General features: G+C 35.1%; 2 protein-coding genes across 2 annotated transcripts; one reads left to right on the forward strand and one right to left on the reverse strand.

The window, feature by feature from the left end:
- Window positions 1-6,536: 6,536 nt before the first annotated feature.
- LOC141723582 (thaumatin-like protein 1) lies at window positions 6,537-8,149 on the forward strand. The gene is made up of 3 exons (XM_074525422.1): window positions 6,537-6,868; window positions 6,956-7,616; window positions 7,800-8,149. Exons 1-3 carry the CDS (start codon window positions 6,814-6,816, stop codon window positions 8,008-8,010), a joined length of 927 nt encoding a protein of 308 aa, XP_074381523.1. The 5' UTR covers window positions 6,537-6,813; the 3' UTR covers window positions 8,011-8,149.
- Window positions 8,150-9,837: 1,688 nt separating this feature from the next.
- LOC141723583 (biotin carboxyl carrier protein of acetyl-CoA carboxylase, chloroplastic-like) lies at window positions 9,838-13,515 on the reverse strand. The gene is made up of 7 exons (XM_074525423.1): window positions 13,194-13,515; window positions 12,390-12,443; window positions 12,143-12,285; window positions 11,731-12,043; window positions 11,243-11,314; window positions 10,302-10,367; window positions 9,838-10,161 (listed from the first exon to the last, which is right to left on the reverse strand). Exons 1-7 carry the CDS (start codon window positions 13,359-13,361, stop codon window positions 10,138-10,140), a joined length of 840 nt encoding a protein of 279 aa, XP_074381524.1. The 5' UTR covers window positions 13,362-13,515; the 3' UTR covers window positions 9,838-10,137.
- Window positions 13,516-19,343: the final 5,828 nt, after the last annotated feature.

Consider the following 19,343-nt stretch of genomic DNA (forward strand, 5'->3'; position numbering starts at 1 on the left):
GGAAGAAGTTCAAGAAATTGATCAAGCATCAGTGATATAAATCAAGATTGTGGATTTAATCAAGTGACAGAGATCTTGTCAGAGTATCAAATAATTACAGGGATTTAATATGAAGAAAATCAAGTTATCAAAGTCAAGACATGAAGAAACGTCACGAAAGTTAGTCACTCATGAACCAGACAGTACATCGAGTGTCAACATTGAAGTGGTGGAATTGATTCATAATTGACAGTGATTTTCAGAAGATTTTCAGAAGAATGGTTGTTGTTGAAGAGTAGTATTAATTCTCTATTAATTAATTAAGTCATATAGTATAATTAAGAAAATAAATTATATCTACAAAGATTAATTTATTGATTAATTGAATTAATTGATTAATTAATTCTGAATTAATATTATAAATTTTCAGAATTGATTTTGAATTTATATTCAATATTAATTCAGCATGACAATCAATTGAACTGGTATGACAATCTAGATTGTCATACCGAAAGTCATACTAGTTCAACAGATTGTCATACCGAAAGTTCTACCAGCTATGGGATTGTCTTGCTAGTTCAGGAGATAGTCATACCGATTGTCATGCTAGTTCAGGAGATAGTCATACCGATTGTCATGCTAGTTCAGGAGATTGTCTCACCGAAAGTCATGCCAATTCACAGATTATCTTGCCAGTTCATTTCAGTTCTGTTGATTATATTTAAAGACAAGCAGCAGACATTCAATACAATCAATCTTCAACAACACAAGAACAGAAGCAGCCGCCCAAAAACATTTCATCTCTTTGTTGAATTCAAGATTATACATTTCTAGTTTTAAAGTTAAATCTAAACCACTAGAAATCATTCTCTTGTTCTTGTGTAACTATCTAGCGAATCAAAATCCCTAGAACTTAATCTCAAATTACTTTTAGCATTTGATTCTTTTTATTGTAAAAATAGAAAAAGTTCATGTCGAATTTATTCTAGATTTGTGATAATTAATTTGAGATTAATCCCTTGTAATTGATACCGTTGTTTTAACACCTTTCAAGTTTAATAATATTTTTATTTAATTTGAATTTTGTTTCAATTTTTTATTCCGCACTAAATTCGATTAAACGGTATAGTTTGTATTCAACCCCCCTTCTACAAACATATTGGGACCTAACAATATTCTATGCAGACATAGCATTCATAGGCATAGCAGGCATAACACTCATGTTGGGAAAAGAAAGTGGTACAGTCATGGAAATAGGCATGGCAACTTTGCAATTAACAGACAGATGATTAACACTTCCACACTTAACACAGATTTTTCTTGGAGCATACTTATCAGGTGTGTAGTTGTTATGTTTGTTAATCCCTACTTTCCCATTTCTATTGTTTTTCTTTTTAGCCTCTATTTTAACCTCAATCTTTTCGAGTCTGTCATTCAATTGCTTGATGGACATATGACCAACATTCACTTTCTTCTCCTTCCTCACTTGACTTGATTCTCCTGAAATAAAGTTTTTGGAAACTGATCCATATTTTTCATTTAACTTGGCAAGTTTGGCTTTACCTACAGGTTTGCTCACAGCCGACGGATGAGGATTTATGTCACTCGACGGATAACCTTTTTGATTATCCGACGGATGACTCTCATCATCCGTCGAGTCTACATATATTAGTAATCCTTCAACCAAATTGGATTCCAGCTTCTCTTTACTCTTTTTCCAGGCTACATCACAAAAAGACTCAATACCTTGAACTTTGGTGATTTGAGCATGGACATCTCTAGATGATTTCCATGCCTTAATCACCTCCTGTTCACGATCAAGCTGTTTCTTCAAAATTTCTTCTTTCTTCAAGGACTCAGTTAATTCCTCCTTAACAATCTTACATTCTATTCTCAATTTTTCAAATTCAATAAACTGAGACTCTAGCACATTATTCCTCTCACTTAAAAAAAAATTATTTTCTTTGATTTTAGCATTTTTCTTAGTGAGGGACTTAAGTGTAACACGCAAATGATATAATTCTTTAGACATGTCATTTATTGCATCATTACACCCAGCTTTAGATAAATGTGCAAGGTTAGTGGTGATTACCTGATTACTTGAAGAACTTGTTTCTGTTTCATCAGACTTGGCCATTAGGGCTAGATTGACATAGCTGACATCTTCATCCTCATCCAGACCATCTGCTGCCCAGTCATTTTCTTGTGTAATTAAAGCTCTTTCCTTTTGTTTGAGCAACTCAAAATACTTCTGTTTATAATCCACAGGCTCAAATTTCTTCTTTCTAGAATCTGACTTTCTACACTCACTGGCAAAGTGCCATGCCAAGCCACATTTGAAACACTTGAATTTTGATTTATCCACCATGTTTCTAATTGGCTTAGCTGCTCCAAAGTTCTTCTTGAACTTGAGCTTGGCAAATCTTCTGGAAAGAAATTCAAGATGTTCATCAATATCATCCATATCAGCTTGGCTCAAAGAATCTTCATTTTCTGCTACCAGCCCCTTGCCCTTGTTTTCACAGCCCTTTGAAGTAGACTCAACAGCTTCTATCTTCATCTCCTTCTCTTTCTCTAACTCAGCAACCAGTGCAATGGACCCTCCTTTCTTTCTCCCTTTCTCCATTCTTTCATCTTGCTCTATTTCAAGCTCATAAGTCTTTAGAATGTCATACAGTCTCTCTAGTGTAAACTCCTTGTATTCTTGTGAATTTCTCAAAGAGACTGTCATTGGTTTCCATTCTTTTGGAAGGGATCTCAGGAATTTGAGGTTAGAATCTTTGGTTTGGCAGACTCTTCCATGCAGCTTCAGAGCATTTAGTAGCTTTTGAAATCTACTCAAGATATCAGTGAGAGTTTCACCTTTTTCACAGTAGAAATACTCATATTGCTGAATTAGTAACTGCATCTTGTTTTCTCTAACTTGTTCAGTGCCATCATAAATTATTTGAATGGTGTCCCAAACCTCCTTGGTTGTCTTGCAATTGATGATGTTGTCAAACATATCACCATCAACTCCATTGAATAAAATATTCATGGCCTTCTTGTCTTTCCTGACTTGTTTAATATCATGATCTGACCATTCATGCCTTGGCTTGGGAACTGATGGCTCATTTTCAGTTACAGCTCTCATTGGTACATGAGGACCTCTCTCTATGCAATCCACATAGGCCTCATCTTGAGAAAGTAAATGAAGATGCATCTTTACCTTCCAGTGATGGTAATTATCTTTGTCCAGAAAAGGAATCTTGACTCCAACATCCTTCTTGTTCATCTTGCTGTTTGTTGTGATCTTTAAACTCTTTGTGCTTCAAGAGCTTACTCTGATACCAATTGTTAGTCCCTAACAATGCAGCAAGAATTACAGAAGGGGGGGTTGAATGTAATTCTAGTAAACTTTTTCTTGAACTATAAAAAGTTCTAACTCAACTATGTATATATATATGTGTGTTTTGATTTGCAAGGTGCGGAATAACAAGTTAAGTGAATCAAAAACACAAAGTAATAAAAACACAAGATTTTAAAACTTTCTAGTGGATTTAAAAGTATCCACCAGAGAACAAATTGTCTCACAGCTGCTTTACAAGTGAACAAACAAACTATAGAGAAATTCTTAACAGTTACAACTTTTTCTATTTCTCTTCTAAAAAGTATTTACTTAGTTGTTTGTTTCACTAGCTACACTTGGTTTATATATCACCAAGTTTACATGGTAATAAGACAGGATAATAAAACAAAACTATCAAGTCAAACTCCATGCTGCTTCACTACTCTATTCCAGTAGTTTTGAAAATCTTCTTAACTTGCATGGAAATGGTAATGCTTCTTTGTTCTTCATTTCCCGTTAAACAGGCTTCCACATTCCTTTTGTAAACACCCAGCGCATGTGACTGTCTTGTCACTGTCAACAGATGTTTGAATTGATCATCCGTCGGGTACATGCTTGTCATCCGTCGGTTTGTCTTGTTGATCATCCGTCGGGTAGTTTTGTTGATCATCCTTCGAGTAGCTATTTGACACTTGACTTCATTTCACTTATGCAGAATTACAAGACATCTTATATTTACAATTGATCAGCCTATTCTGCATATCTAATAATAGTCAACATGACTCATATGCTACTACAGGATCTATACAAAGTTGTTCACAGAAATGTGTTCCAATACTTATTGTTATATAAGCTACTCACTCGATGGATGTCAAATCATCATCCGTCGGGACTATATTGAGTCATCCGTCGGGACTATATCTGATCATCCGTCGAGTGCTACATTTTTCACTAAATTAAATCTACTAAGGTATTTTGTTAATGTAATCATCAAGTTCACAACATATTCCCGACAAAAATCGAAGCTGAACCGAAACTGGGAAAAACCGGATAAAACCGATCTGAAACTGAAACCGAAAAATAAAAAACCAAACCGATTTAAATGGTTTGGTTTCGGTTATATGTTCCAACCGAAGCGATAAAAACCGAACCGAACCGATTACTAATTTTAATAAATAAATATAATATTTACATACATAATTTACATATTTTATATAATTTTGAAAACTTGTAACTGTGTTGTTATATTGTAGTCTTTGTTGGGTCTGGATTATTAATGTAATGCAGTGTACTAGTTTTCAATAACAAAGGTTTACAGAGATAGACCAAATAATTATTTAAGTTGCATAACTTTTTGTTTCCACGGTCTGCATTACATTTGCATTATAGTGATAGGCTAAAAATACCAGGAATAATGATTTACGGTAGAATGACGTAAACTTGACTGAAATAATTTGTCTCTCGGTAAAACAATGCAACTTTGTATTACGCATCAATTTATCTCGTTTGTATATTATTTTTTATTTGTCGCTTTTGTAATCGAAACCGATCCGGTTATAACCGAATCTGCGATTTTTAAACCGAAACCGAATCTGAACCGGCGGTTGTGGTTTTCGATTTTAGAAACCGAAGATATATGGCTGCGGTTCCGATTTTATTCTAAAACCGAACTGAATCGGTCTATGCTCTCCCATACCGTAGAGAACCATTATTTAAACAATGTAAATATATTATTTATTTCATTTTTCATCATATATAGTTACAAATTTTAATTATCAAATTAAAAATAAAGTGGCACAATTTTTTTATTTAAAAAATCATTGAAATTTGATGAAATAGTTTAAAGTGGTTCTTTAGTAGAATCACGGTAAAATCACACTTATCCAAAATTATTCCACAATATAATTAAATTTAAAATTAATTATTTTTTTCAAATTTCAATTATTAAACGTTTTATTATATTTAAATATAATTATTATTCTACATTAACTACAAATTTGATGAAATTTTATAATAGAGCCAAGGAGGTTCTCTTACATAAAGGTCTGTATATTTATACTATCTATACTATATTATTATAAGCGAAACATGATTTCGTTTAGTCGGTTGGTTAACACCTTCCTAAAATATTTGATTTCACCTTCCAAAATAAAGTTAAAACAAAAATAATTTATTTAATCATATTAAATCGGATATCTAATATAATTACAAACTCTTTAAATTACAATTTAACTTAACTTCTAATTGACCTCAACTTCTTTCTCATCTCTTGCACATTAAACCAAATACTTGCAAACTTAATTTTAATAATTCATATTTTAATATTAAAAAATAATTCATATTTTAAATCCATCAGTATCATCATACATACAAAAAATTAACTTTTTTAATTTTAATAATACATAATTATTATCTTTTATAATTTATTTTTATATATTATCGTGCATCGAAGGTCAGGCTTGTATATATATATATATATATGCATTGCTTTTGACCGCCAAATTATTAGTAGCCATTTGACATTACACGACAATGAGAGACGTCGTATTTTGAGGGTGAGGGTGAGAGAGTGAGAACGAGATCCTTCCCTTTTTGCTCAATAATTCATTGAAAAATATTCTTTTCTGAGAAAAAAACAATAAGAGACTTGTGAAAATATCCCACTGAACGACACGTGATCCCCTACTTTGGAATACAGTATGTAAGAGGATCGAATAATATTTAAAAATATCGGTTGAATTAAAGTATTTTACATTTTTCTAAAAAAATTTAAAATAAAATTTAAATAAATTGCAAGTCAAATGTTGTTGTCTAATTTATTTCTATAGAATTTTTTTTAATATCTTATTCAATTTTATATATTTTAAAATTTATCAAAAATAGTAAAAATTTAATAATATAAAAATTAATTAAATTCACCTCTTTCCACAACACTCATATATAGATTAAATATTGATTGTTTCCTCACTTTACCCCATTTTTTTCCTTTTTTATTAAATTATATTTTTCTATCTCTCTTATTCCACCATCTTACTAAAAATAATATTATTTTAATAAATATATTATCCTCCTGTTTAAACCGTTTGTATACTGGAAATGACGGGGAAGGAGGGAGTATGTCAGTGCAGTCGTCTTCAGTCTTGGACTCTTGGCTCATCACATATTAATAGTATATAATAGCACACAATTGTCAAAAAAGAAATGGCAATTAATATAATTGCAAAGCACTTTTTGCCACGTTTACTGTACTCATCACAATTCAAACAGAAAATGAATTGGAACCGACAAGAACAGCACTATAGATTTCACTAGTATTTTATGTAACACTTATCTATTTCTTCAGTTACCTTGTTCTATTCATCATTGCTAAAAAATTGTGTATAAATAGCAGCCTCTGCACATAACTACAACTCCCTTTTACCACACACTACTCTCAAACAACTTCTCTTTAGTTTTCTTTGAACACAACAAAACAACTTGATTTGTTTGTGACAGATTCCTCACCAATGGCACAAATTCCGAAGTTGATCATGAGTCTTCATTTGCTCATTATTCTAAAGGGTATGTGTAAAACGAATGTTCATTCATATTGGAATACTTTTTTATGAACTTAGTTTAATTGACATGTTTTTTTATGTAATGTTATAGGTGTTTGGTGCACCACATTCACATTTGTTAATAAGTGTGACTACACAGTCTGGCCAGGAATCTTAGGCAGCCCAAGTTTGGGCAGCACAGGGTTTGAGCTAGCCAAGGGAACCTCTCAGTCCTTCCAAGTACCAACAGGTTGGTCAGGCCGCTTCTGGGGCAGAACTGGCTGCAACTTTGACGCTTCGGGTCAGGGCTCATGCACAACTGCAGACTGTGGTTCAGGCCAAGTAGAGTGTAATGGCGCAGGAGCCACACCACCAGCTACACTAGCTGAGTTCACACTCGGGTCAGGTAGCCAGGACTTTTATGATGTGAGTTTGGTTGATGGTTACAACATACAAATGATGGTTGAGGCGAGCGGAGGGTCTGGTCCATGTGCATCCACCGGTTGCATTGAAGATTTGAACTTGAGGTGTCCTGCTGAGCTCAAGGTGGAGGGTGGAAGTGCCTGTAACAGTGCCTGCACGGCCTTTTCCACCCCTGAGTACTGCTGTAAAGGGGAGTTCAATTCGCCTACAGCGTGTTCACCTTCCGTTTACTCACAAATATTCAAGAGTGCGTGTCCAAGATCATATAGTTATGCGTATGATGATAGGACTAGTACATTTACATGTACAGGTGCAGACTATATCATGACATTTTGTCCAACCCATCCTAGGTATATCCAGTTTCACATAACTTATTGATAATGTCAATTGCAGAAATTTAAATACTCACACACTACCGAACAAGACTATAACATAGTTTACTAAAACTCAACTCTTACTTGGAGAAGAGTGGTATGTACTAGGCCAATTTAAGATTTAACTTATTATTGCCAACTTTTTTTATTGCTACACAGTTCAAAAGCTACAAGAGATTCACCAGATACAAGTGAAGGATCAGAGTCGGGTTCAGGATCCGGGACAGAGTCTACAAGATCGTCAGATGGTTGGCTAGCAAACTTAGCAACCGGAGAGTCCAGTAGAGCATACAGTTTTGGTGTTGCACAACTTGTTATTGCTGCTATATCTGTCGCATTCACTTTTACACAATTTTTGCTGTCTCTGTAGTGTTTTAATGACAAAGAGAGATTGATAAGTGGTAGAGAGACTAGGTTAGAGTAGAAACCATCTACATGTAGGAAAGTTTTTTATTACTTTGATGTAAGATACATGTTCTTGGGTTTGAATGATTAAAGGATTACAAGTACAGCATTATTTAAGATTATCCCTGGAAGTGGAATTTTCTTTTATGTGATCCAGTCTAATTGGTATATAAAATTTGATAATTGGGGCAAAAGTGTTTCATAAGTTGAAATGAAGTGTAAAGACCACATGGTAAATGCAAAAGATGATTTTGATGCAGAGATGCTTGACTTCTTTAATTACCACATTTTGTGTTTTGAAGTTGACATCTTGCGGCAAGTACTGTACTTGGACATACTTGGTTAGTAGATGTTTTTCCAATGCATTTCTGTAGTGCAGTTCAAACGTACAGACACCACAAATCTGAGGTGTTAACCTGATAATTCATATGGTTGCTAAGCTATCAAGTCATGTTAGGAAGTTGTGTAATATAGACGGACCCTGGTCTTTTGGCACCTTATATGAGGAGGGCAACGTGATAATGTGATTGCTTCACTCTTATCTGAGCCACCTACAGACAATGAAACATAATGATCAGACTCAGAACGAGTCGTGTTTGCTTTAAACAATACACGATGCTTGTTAATCAGCTTAAAAGTTAAACCGTCGTAGTATTGAAGTGGTGCTAACTACTAAAGATGCAAGAACCAAATGATAAAATAAACTTTGTATATACCTAACTGGACTCCACAGCATAATCATCTTCCCAGCCTCAAAGGATATTTATAGATGATCATGATTTAATGAACGAGATATTCATATACATATGATCCTATTAGGAACAGAAAGCGAAATAAAAAAGAGCCAACAGGTCCGTTTGATTCTCTCACCCAACTTGTTTGTGGGGTGAGGCAATGGAACAAAATAAAGAAAGAAACAAGTCTGCTTTACTTGAAGATAAGACCACTACCTTCAATTCGGAATTTGGATGGACCTATCAATCTTTTGTATATGTAACAAAGGCAAAGTGGACCTGCTACCTTTAGGTTGTTAAGCATCCTGAAGAAAAGCAATAGAAAGATTGAACAAAGCATCAGCTTTTGAAAGATTTGTAATGAACCAACAGCTTCAAAATAATGCATTGACAAATTTTCATTCTAACCTTTGGAAATATATTGATAGAGAGTGTTGCGAACTTATTGCATCATGGACTTAATCCCAATGCAGTTCACAACAATTACTTTTCCTTTTTCCAGAAATAACTGGTTGCATAATTTGAAGTGCTCTGCATCCCCCGTTCTACCAAAATTTTAACACTCGGCCTTTCTAAATTTTATCACTTCATTTCATGCATAATTTTAAGTGCTCCGCTGCCCATTCTACTAAATTTTGAATTCTAGAGATTTTAATTGTTATCACTTCATTTCATGAAATTAACCACACTTCATAACACGAGACATTGTCGATACTCGAACTTTGCATAATCGGACTCCCCAACCTGCATACAATTAAGCTAATCCAAAGTACTCTCAAATTATAGGGGTACGTTTCTCTTGCTACATTTTACATGTCCCCTAATCCTTCCATTTTTGCCAAAAATTACAGTTATCCAAATCTTCAAAGTTACTCCTAGTTGATTCTCTTAAATTAGTTCTTGTTGATTCTCTTAAATTAGTTCTTAATTTAGACTAAATGCAGGCTGGATCCTTCTTTATATTCATCAGAGTGTAGTGACCAACTAAAAACTGCCACACAAGGTTTCTACAGATTATTTAACCAAAATCCAGGGCATGAAAAGAGAAAGGGGAGAGCTACGTGAAGAGAGGTCTACAAAATAATATAAAACATTCAGATATGATCTTTCAGCGAAAAATGAGTTAAAGAAAAAATGACAAATATAAACCTTGCAACCCTAAGGTACAAAAACAAAATGTGCAATTCCCGGAGACAATAATCACATTTAAATGTCAAATCTGCATTATTTTTTCTAATTTTGTAAGTTCTAAAGTAACAGGAAATTTAACGAAAATACATCCATATAATTATCAATAGCAGCACAACAGATCTAAGCTCAGTCTCCTGTCAAGTTCCATGGCAAATCACCTTTGTTCTTCACGGTTCAATGAGAAATAGCGGCTGCAAGAGGGAACAACTCAGTCAAGTTAATTAAAGAACACAACACATTGAGTGGCTAAAAGAGAGGGGTGTGCACTGTGTGCTCATATGCATATAATATATTTTAGGGGGAATGGGATGAGGTTAATGGGGATACTGACCAAATCGACGCTAACTGGTTTTGCATCTTCTACTAGTATATCAACTATAGTTCCAGAATGTTCAGCCTGTACATGAATCCACATGAGTAATTGTCAGCAACTAATTATTACAAGGATGGGCATGGCCCAAGAAACTGCAAATAAATATGTGTGTGCACAGAAGTGCATCATAGCGAGTAAAATTGTTGCAGTGGTAAATTTGATTGAGAAGCAAAGATTCCACAAAACATGCACCAAAGTTTAAAGCTGCTAACAGAAGTCAATTGACATGATACAAATCAAATATCAAAGAGTGGAAGAATGTAAGTTCTCCTCGTATATACCTGATAAAAGACAATAATCAATGAGGGAGCCATGGAGTAAGCTTTATAAAAACTAATTTGGGGTTTGCCTTATCCAACTCCAACTGAAGCTTTTACTTATGGAAAGGACCCTATCTACTTAATAGAACAAATTTCTCTGTCCAAACTCGAGCTCATTAATTAATTAATTGAATTCGATCTGCTCAAGTACAATTTACAAGCTCGTTTTCTTTTTGAGCTGAATTCCATCATGCTGGCCATCTACTCGAAACTAGAGCTTCTATTAAGTTGATGTTCACCATCCATGTGGGACATGCTTTGTTTGGAAAAATTAATATATAAGAGTTCATGCATGCTTACTCAAATAGTCCGCAACCAACAGTTTTTAAAAACATTCATCCACATATCAGATTAACCAAGTTTTTGTACTTGTGCAAATTCTTGGGTAAATAATATACACAAGAAAAATAACCCAAGAAATTTTATTAGCGTTACGTAAAGAGGGGATAATTTGCATTCCACAGAGCTCTTTTTTATCCAACTCGTGACATACTCATCTACCATAACTCCATAAGACAGACAAAGAATAACATTTTGACATGAAAAACAAAGAATCCAGATAAGAGCAAAGATGCTTACTTCAATTTCATTCATCAGCTTCATGGCCTCAATAATGCATATTACCTGACCTTTCTGGACCTTGTCTCCTACCTAATAACAATAAACTTGAAAATTTAGACACATAGAGATATAATTATATTAACTGCATCATTTAAAGAACACGGTAGCATGGGTTATCCATGTGAATTTCTATAGTAGGCTTTTCCAAAACCAACAAAGTCAAACTCAGCTCCTTTTGTAAATACAGAACTCAAATACAGTAAACTGAACAGCACAGAGGGAAGCATCAGTGCTGTTATTTGGCACCCAACTAAGAATAGGTTGAGGAAGATGAGATATCTTGACTCTTGAGATTAGGTAGGTCAATATGTACATGTAACCAAATTCTAAAGTTTCTGGTCAATACTGTATTGAAAAAGCAATCTAAATGTCTTTGTCTCCTATTCTTCTTCGAGCTAAGTTCTGAAATATATTTAGTAAAATTACATAGAATAAAGAATATTTACCATTACAAATGGTGGAGATCCAGGTGCAGGACAGCGATAAAATGTTCCAGCCATGGGGCACTTGAGTGGAGGATGCGATGACTTTGGTGCTGCAGCAGGAGGTGCAGCCAGAGCTGGTGGAGAGGCTTTAGCAGAAGCTGGAGCTGCTTGTGTGGGAGGTAACTGGGGAGGAGCCGCTGTCTGGTACGACGGGGACTGCATCATAACATAAGGAGCTGCAGGGGGCTGTGGTAAAGCTTCCTTCTTTCTTATAAGAACTTCGCAATTCTCTTGCTTTAGCTTAAGCTCCATGATGTCTCTTGAATCCACAAGCCTGCCACAGAAAATAGAGTTACTAAGGCAATGAAACACAACTAGTTTATAAATGAGCTAATAAATACATTATTATACAGATGAAGAAAAGTATACACACTCTATTAGATCTGCCACTTGATCCATAAATGCCGTAATGGATGATGCATCAGGGATAACATCCTGAGAAGAAGATTTCTTGGTTGATTCTTCTGGATTTGTATCTGGAACTACCACAGAGTTTGATGATTTTTCAACTGCAACCTTTGATGTGGAGAGTGAAATCAGGTGAAGGCCAAAAACAAATAAAAAGCAATATGTTCGAAAGGTAAGAGAGCTAAGAGACTTGATAACAATGTTTAACATACCGCATTCAGCTGAGCAGATACCCTAAGAACTTCATGCTGGTTCCGGTTGGATGCCTGCAGTACATCAATAACCAAAGTGAAAAAAGTAGTTATAAACAGGATACATAATATGCCAAACAGCACACAATGTCTTTCAGAATCTGGGCACAAACACGTAAGACAACAGTCTTTGTGTGACTCGCATAGAACGATAATTTAGTATAGAAGTGGTACTGTAGTAGTGACACCGAAAGTAGCAAAATTGGAGTGAAATTGATGCAGTGATGTGTGACTAAGGCCATCAAAATTCTAGGATTCTGCTTGTATCCTTAATTAACAGAATTTGCCAAAAGCAATTTTGCTACATTGATGGAATTATGGGAAGTGGACTGATGGGTACCAACATTCTGGATAACAAATTTAAATTGCAAAGTAAACAATACCAAAAAACACATACTTGGTCTGTTGGTAATCAACTCTATCCGGTATAAGGCTGTGCATTGTCTACCCTCTACATAATTAAGTGCAAACACAGAGAGACAACTCCGTGTTCAACTAAAGTAGTATTACCTAAAACATTCTTGAAATCGAAATTAAAAACATATGCATAAAGATCAAATTTTTACTCTTCCATAGAATCTGAACCCAAAACATAATACTACAATAATCCACAATCTCGATAAATGAATAAAATTTTAAAGTCCTGATCAGTACAATTAATAATCTCGATAAACGAATAAAATCTTCAAGTCCAACAATGAGAAGTGCAATTAATAATCTCGATAAATGAATAAAATTTTGGAGGAGGAGGAGTTAGAATTATACCTGGATGCCAAGAAAGGAAGAGGCGTTGGGGAGTGAAGATCCGGAAAGGAAAGCCCGAGTGGGAACAGAAGCGGGTCGAAAAGAAGCGAGAATGGGCTTGGGCTGGGCCAGCTGCAAATTAGCAGAAGGAGCACAAATCTTGGGGCAAGGAACAGAGAATGAAGCCATTGAATTAAGACTATCTCAACTGATGAAATGAAAGTATGGAATGGAATGGAGATTAGAACTAGAAGAGGGGATTTGTAAGAGAAATTGGGCGGTGAAATTTATGATAGCAAGTGAGAGTTAATGTAAGCGGGGCGATACTTACAATGTTGTGTTGAAAGTCCAGGAGGGCCTAGGATGTTCATAGAGTGGGCCCCGAACTCACATCTGTCTTTTTTTGCATGTACATGTAGGTAGAGTAGTTTAAACACCTGCCTGCCTGTACCCACTTCCACGGCTGGATACCCCTTTCATTTTTTTCATTTTTCATTAAAAATAGACTTTTTTGCAGTTTGTTGGCCTGTACTATAATTATTTTGCACGGAGATGGCTAAATCAATAATTGTGCCATTTTGATGGCTAAATGCACAATTATTGAGCGTTTTGGGGGCTCCGCGTCCCTTCCGTTAGTTTCACAGTTAAAATGTAACGGCTGAAGGGGTATTTTTGACAGATAATATTTATAACGGCTAATTGTGTATGATTTGTGTATATAATCTCCTTCTGCTTACATTTGAGCATAAACAACCTAACTTTTGAACATCAAAACATGGCTCCGCTGTGTTCTTATGGAAAATGGGTGGCAGAGAGGTGTGCTTGGACTCAATTGAATGCGGGAAGAAGATTTTTGGGTTGTGTTGATGGGTGTAATAGATGCGGGTACTTCAAGTGGATTGATGCCCCCTTTTGTAATCGAAGCCAAGTTGTGATTAATAGTTTATTAAGAAGAGTTCGTAACAATGAAGAAGAAGAAGGAAGCTTTGATTTGGAGAGGGCTAAACTTGTTGATGATGCAGCAAAATGGAAGAAAGAAGCAAAGAAATGGAAATATTTTTGTTGGTTTCTACTATTTTGTATTGCTTTATTGTGGTTGAACTAGAATGGTCATGTGAACCTGGACATGCTAGAATAAAATTTACAATGTTAAAAAGTTAGTTGTATTGTATTTTATGAAGTTGGTTTTTATGATTATGTATTGTATTTTATGAAGTAGTGTTTTGCAAAATGTAATTATATTTGATGCCAATTATGCATTGGAATGAATACCAAATATTTGCCAAAATCATTCATTGCAAGCAAGTTAAAGTAACACTGTCATTACATATGATGCATCAGCAAAATACTAGGGCAATACTTGCCAACATCCAATTAACATAATAATTGTAGTTCATCACAACTTGCTATGGTTACAACCAACTGAATAGTTCCAAAATAAATATGGTTACAACCATTTTAACTAGTTTAATGAGACTTCAAAAGTAGTTGGACAAAAGTAGTAGCAAAATAAATAGTAGTTGTAATTCAAGGCTTCCAGGGCTTCTTCTTGGCACTTTGTTCTGCCTGAACTTGTGTTTTTTTAACTCTCTTTGAAGCCTTCAAACCTTTCAAAGTAGTAAAACCCCTGCCCTCTGTCTGTCCCATAGGACTTCTTTCCTGACCTTGTGCAGACCTTTTAGCTCTATTTGGCCTGGAATTAGAAGGACCTTCCTCCTGGGCCTGTTGGGCCTCAGTGCTTTCATTATGGAAAACTTCATGAGGCTGCTCAGTTTCAACCCTATGCCAATTTGGCACTTGTTTCTGGACAAAAACAGAAAAACTAAATATACAGGCATGATGTTTAAGAAGTGCAAAGAACTTAAGTAAAATACTTACTGGCACTTTACAAGTCCTGGAATTGTGTCCCTCTTTACCACAATTCTTACACTTGACTTTTGTCTTTCCCTCAGTGAATTCTTCATCCTCTGCTTCAGCCTTCTTCTTGTCATCATTTTTCTGCAAAATTGTCCATAATAAATATAATGTCATCACTAGAAGCAATAAATAGAAGTAGTTGCGGCCCTTACCCTAGCTGCACAACTCCTCCAGTTATGTCCCTGGGCTTTACAATAAGTGCAGTGCACAACTGTATTCTTCCTGCTCATTTTTGTTGGGTCTTTTGGAACATCATTAGTGATGTTCCTTTTTTTCTTAGGCCTACTAGTTGGAATTTTCACATTCGGTGGTAAAGGCTTGGGCTCAGGTGTGTCCTCCCAAAAGTCTAGACCAACAATTGGGTCAAGAGTTATATTGTATAGTTGCACACACAAATAAATTAATTAGTCCATATAGAGGGCATACATGTACATTCACCATACAAGAATAAAAAATGTACCTTAAGATACATTTCTTTTTTGTACCACTCACTAATGTAGTGGTCCCATGTTTCATTCCTTAGTGCTATACATGCACATGCATGATAACAAGGAATTCCAGTTAATTCCCATTTTCTGCATGTGCATATCTTCTTCACCAAGTCAACTACTAGTTCATGGCCTCCATCAGTAGTGGTTACACTGTAAGTACTCCCACCTGACCAGTTCACCACACAGTTTCCAGCCCACTGTACAGCCCTGCAAAAATCCAACAATTGATGTTAGTTGAGGACTAGTGCAGAAATTCAACAATTTATGTTAGTTGGGGGCTTACTTGTTCAACTTTTTCTGTGCACTAGGGCATATAACAAGTTCCCTATCCTTCATTTTATCTCTTCTGATCTGAATCCTCCTCATGATTGCAATATGTATTTGTCTGAACATGGTTAATATGGGTAGATCCCTAAATTTCCTAATGCTTGAGTTGAACACCTCACAGTGATTGTTTACAAACATATCACTGGAGGAAGTTGTTCTGAAAGCTGACCTTGACCACTGTTCTCTTGGCTTTTGCATTAGCCATTCATAACACTTAGGTGAAATCTAACACAAATAACAACACATTAAGATATGGAATATGTTAAAATAAAGATGACAAACAAGTTAAAATATTACCTCATTCATCTCATTCATGTGAAAATTAAACTCCCAAATTGTGGAAGCCCTTGTTGCTTTCCATAACAAATGTCTGAGTGTTATGCCCTTGTGTTCCTTGTGCATATTTTGGAATAGGTGCATAACACAAAATCTGTGTTCAGCTTGGGGAACCACAGTCTCCAAAGCATTGATCAAACCCTACAATATATGGAGAAAGCAAAAATAAATAACAAAATTATAGTGCCAAAGATAAATAACAAAAAAATAAAAAAAATGTTGTACCTTCTGCCTATCAGAAATAAATGTCCATTCCCTATCAATTAGGATCTTAATGTCTTGCAAAGAAACTGCAAAAACCAAGTCCATGAGTCTGTATTCTCAGCCTCCACCACAGCCCATGCCACTGGATACATTCGCTCATTTGCATCAATACCAACAGCTGCCAGGAGTTGACCACCATAGGGTCCCTTAAGGTGGCATCCATCAAGGCCCACTATCTTCCTGCAACTTTCAGAAAATGCCTTTTTGAGTGGACCTAAACACACATACATTCTCATAAACCTACCCCTTTCAACACCTGGTTCTGGATTCTCAGTTAATATTTTCACTGTTGTCTCAGGAAGCACTCTCTTCAATTCATGACCATATTTCCAGACCTGACTGTATTGCTCAGAATATGTTCCATTTATCTTCATGAGGGCCCTTGCCTTTGCTCTATATACAGCATGCTTGCTAATATGGCATTTCAGATCATTGACAATTTTTTGATGGAAGGCATTGACTGGCCAGGAGGGATTCATTCTGATCTCCTTCTCATAGTATTTTGCAATCCAAGCACTGTTAATTTGCTTCTGGTGAAAAGTAGGCATACATGTATGTTTTGGATTGAATGTCTTTATCTGGTAAGTTGAAGTCTTTCCAGCTGGTGAAGCATAAATCTTCCAGGGGCATGGAGGTTCACAAGTATATTGTACTTTCCTTCCAAAGTTCCTTGATGCCACTATAGGCCTCCTTTCCATGATTGCATGTCTTTTAACTGCCTCTCTAAAAGTTTTTGCATCTCTGAAACACATGGACAACTCAAAAACTGGACTAACATCTGCCTCATCATTGTACACAGGGTACCCTTTAGGCTCATCTTCATCAGTTGTATTCTCAGCTATTCTTTCATCATCACTACCTGCATAAATAGTGGAATGCTCACTATCAACCCCATCTAGGTCATTGTCAAACTGATCTCCTTGATGACCTTTTTCAGCATGGAATCTCTTGTCACTAGCACCTAAATCATCAACATTTTCATCAAAAACCAGGTCATCATCACTGTCATCTTTGTTGGAGTTGTCTGAGTGAAAACTTCCTTCATCACTATCCTCTGATTCAGGATAGTACATTTCATCACTCTCACCATCTGATTCATCAGCAAATTCATCACCAAATTCATCTCCAAATAATTCTCTAGCTTCCTCCTCCTGTCTAATTTCTGCTTGTGTACTACATGCAAATTCAAACTCCCTAAAATTTACCTCCTCTTGGCTAAATAGATTGTCATCCTCAGCTATAGGGGTTGCCTCTCTTTGTGGTTCCACAATATACTCAAAATCTACATTTGGTGTGTTTAGTTCAGGTTGGGAACTAGTTAATGGTGGGATGACAACAGCATACGTTTGAACATATTGGTGGGTATTCATTGTACACATTAACATCAGCTCTTCATCATTATCCAACACAAACAGACCCTTCTCCATATCAGTCCCTGGAAACCTATACCAATATTTATGATAACCTCCACATTCCCCTAACTCATTCAACATTTGTTCAAGATCTAACATACTGATTTCATCTGCACTACAGTCATCAAAATACGCAATACTACCACCAACATAACTGTTTGGACCACTCTTCATTTCACCTCCATAGTTAAGTTTAATGGTAAAATACTCAGGGGCTGCCATAATATAACTAACATTACGACATGCAGAATAATACTTAAATTGAACATCAAAATTGAGGCTTTCACTATATCCAGATATTAATTAAATATCGAAGATAAATAACAACATTATACCTAAAGTGGAATCGAAAACCCTAAAATTGAAGTATATAAACACTGAAACAACTAAAACAAACTCTAAACATTATAAAACTCATATAAACATGATTCACTAACAATATTAAAACCATATACACTCTAATACGAACAAACCATGATCTCGAAACATTACATAGATATACATATAAATAATATACATAGGTAACGAACTAATACCTGTGTATTGAGGACATTCACGAGGCTTATATAAGTCATGTTCTTCAGGGCTCCGTCTATACCAACCCATCTTCATCGATTTCGGACAACAGCAATGGATTAGGGTTTAATCCCCTTTTCTGGTGAGGATGAAGTCCGAGAAATGGAGGGAATGGGGGTATATGTTACTTTTACATTGTATTTACCAGAATATCCTTGTACTTTTAATATTAAAATGATAATTGATTAACGGAGTTAATTACAGACTAACGGAAGGGACGCGGAGCCCCCAAAACGCTCAATAATTGTGCATTTAGCCATCAAAATGGCACAATTATTGATTTAGCCATCTCCGTGCAAAATAATTATAGTACAGGCCAACAAACTGCAAAAAGTCTTAAAAATATCAAATTAGTATTTATAGTGTGAAACCTCTGTTATAAAAATCGGCCGATTTTTCAAAAATCGTCGATAAATCGCTCAAAAATCGGTAAAAAATATTTGTCTGATTTGACCGATTTCCGATAAATCACCGATTAATCATCCGATTTTTTTAAAAATCGTCCGATAAATCGTAAATCGGTACCCCAACCAAATAGTTCCGATTTCCGAAATCTGTAACAATGTGAAACACGCATCGAAATTAATATATTAATATAAAATAATAAATAAGTACTTGCAAAGAATAATTATGTAGTTATAAATAATCGAATCTTTCCGAGTATAATTATAGTATTACATTGCTTTATTTGTCATAAAAAATTAACATATTAATTTCGTTTCTGTGAAAAGAATTGTATAATTATCTTATGAACCAAATATATGTTATTTTAGATAATTTAATTTTAACTAATATTATTTAATAATTATCTTATAAATAATTTTTTAATATAGTTTATTTTATATTAC

The sequence above is a fragment of the Apium graveolens genome, chromosome 5, assembly GCF_009905375.1.
Source record: "Apium graveolens cultivar Ventura chromosome 5, ASM990537v1, whole genome shotgun sequence".
Classification (NCBI taxonomy): Eukaryota; Viridiplantae; Streptophyta; class Magnoliopsida; order Apiales; family Apiaceae; genus Apium; species Apium graveolens.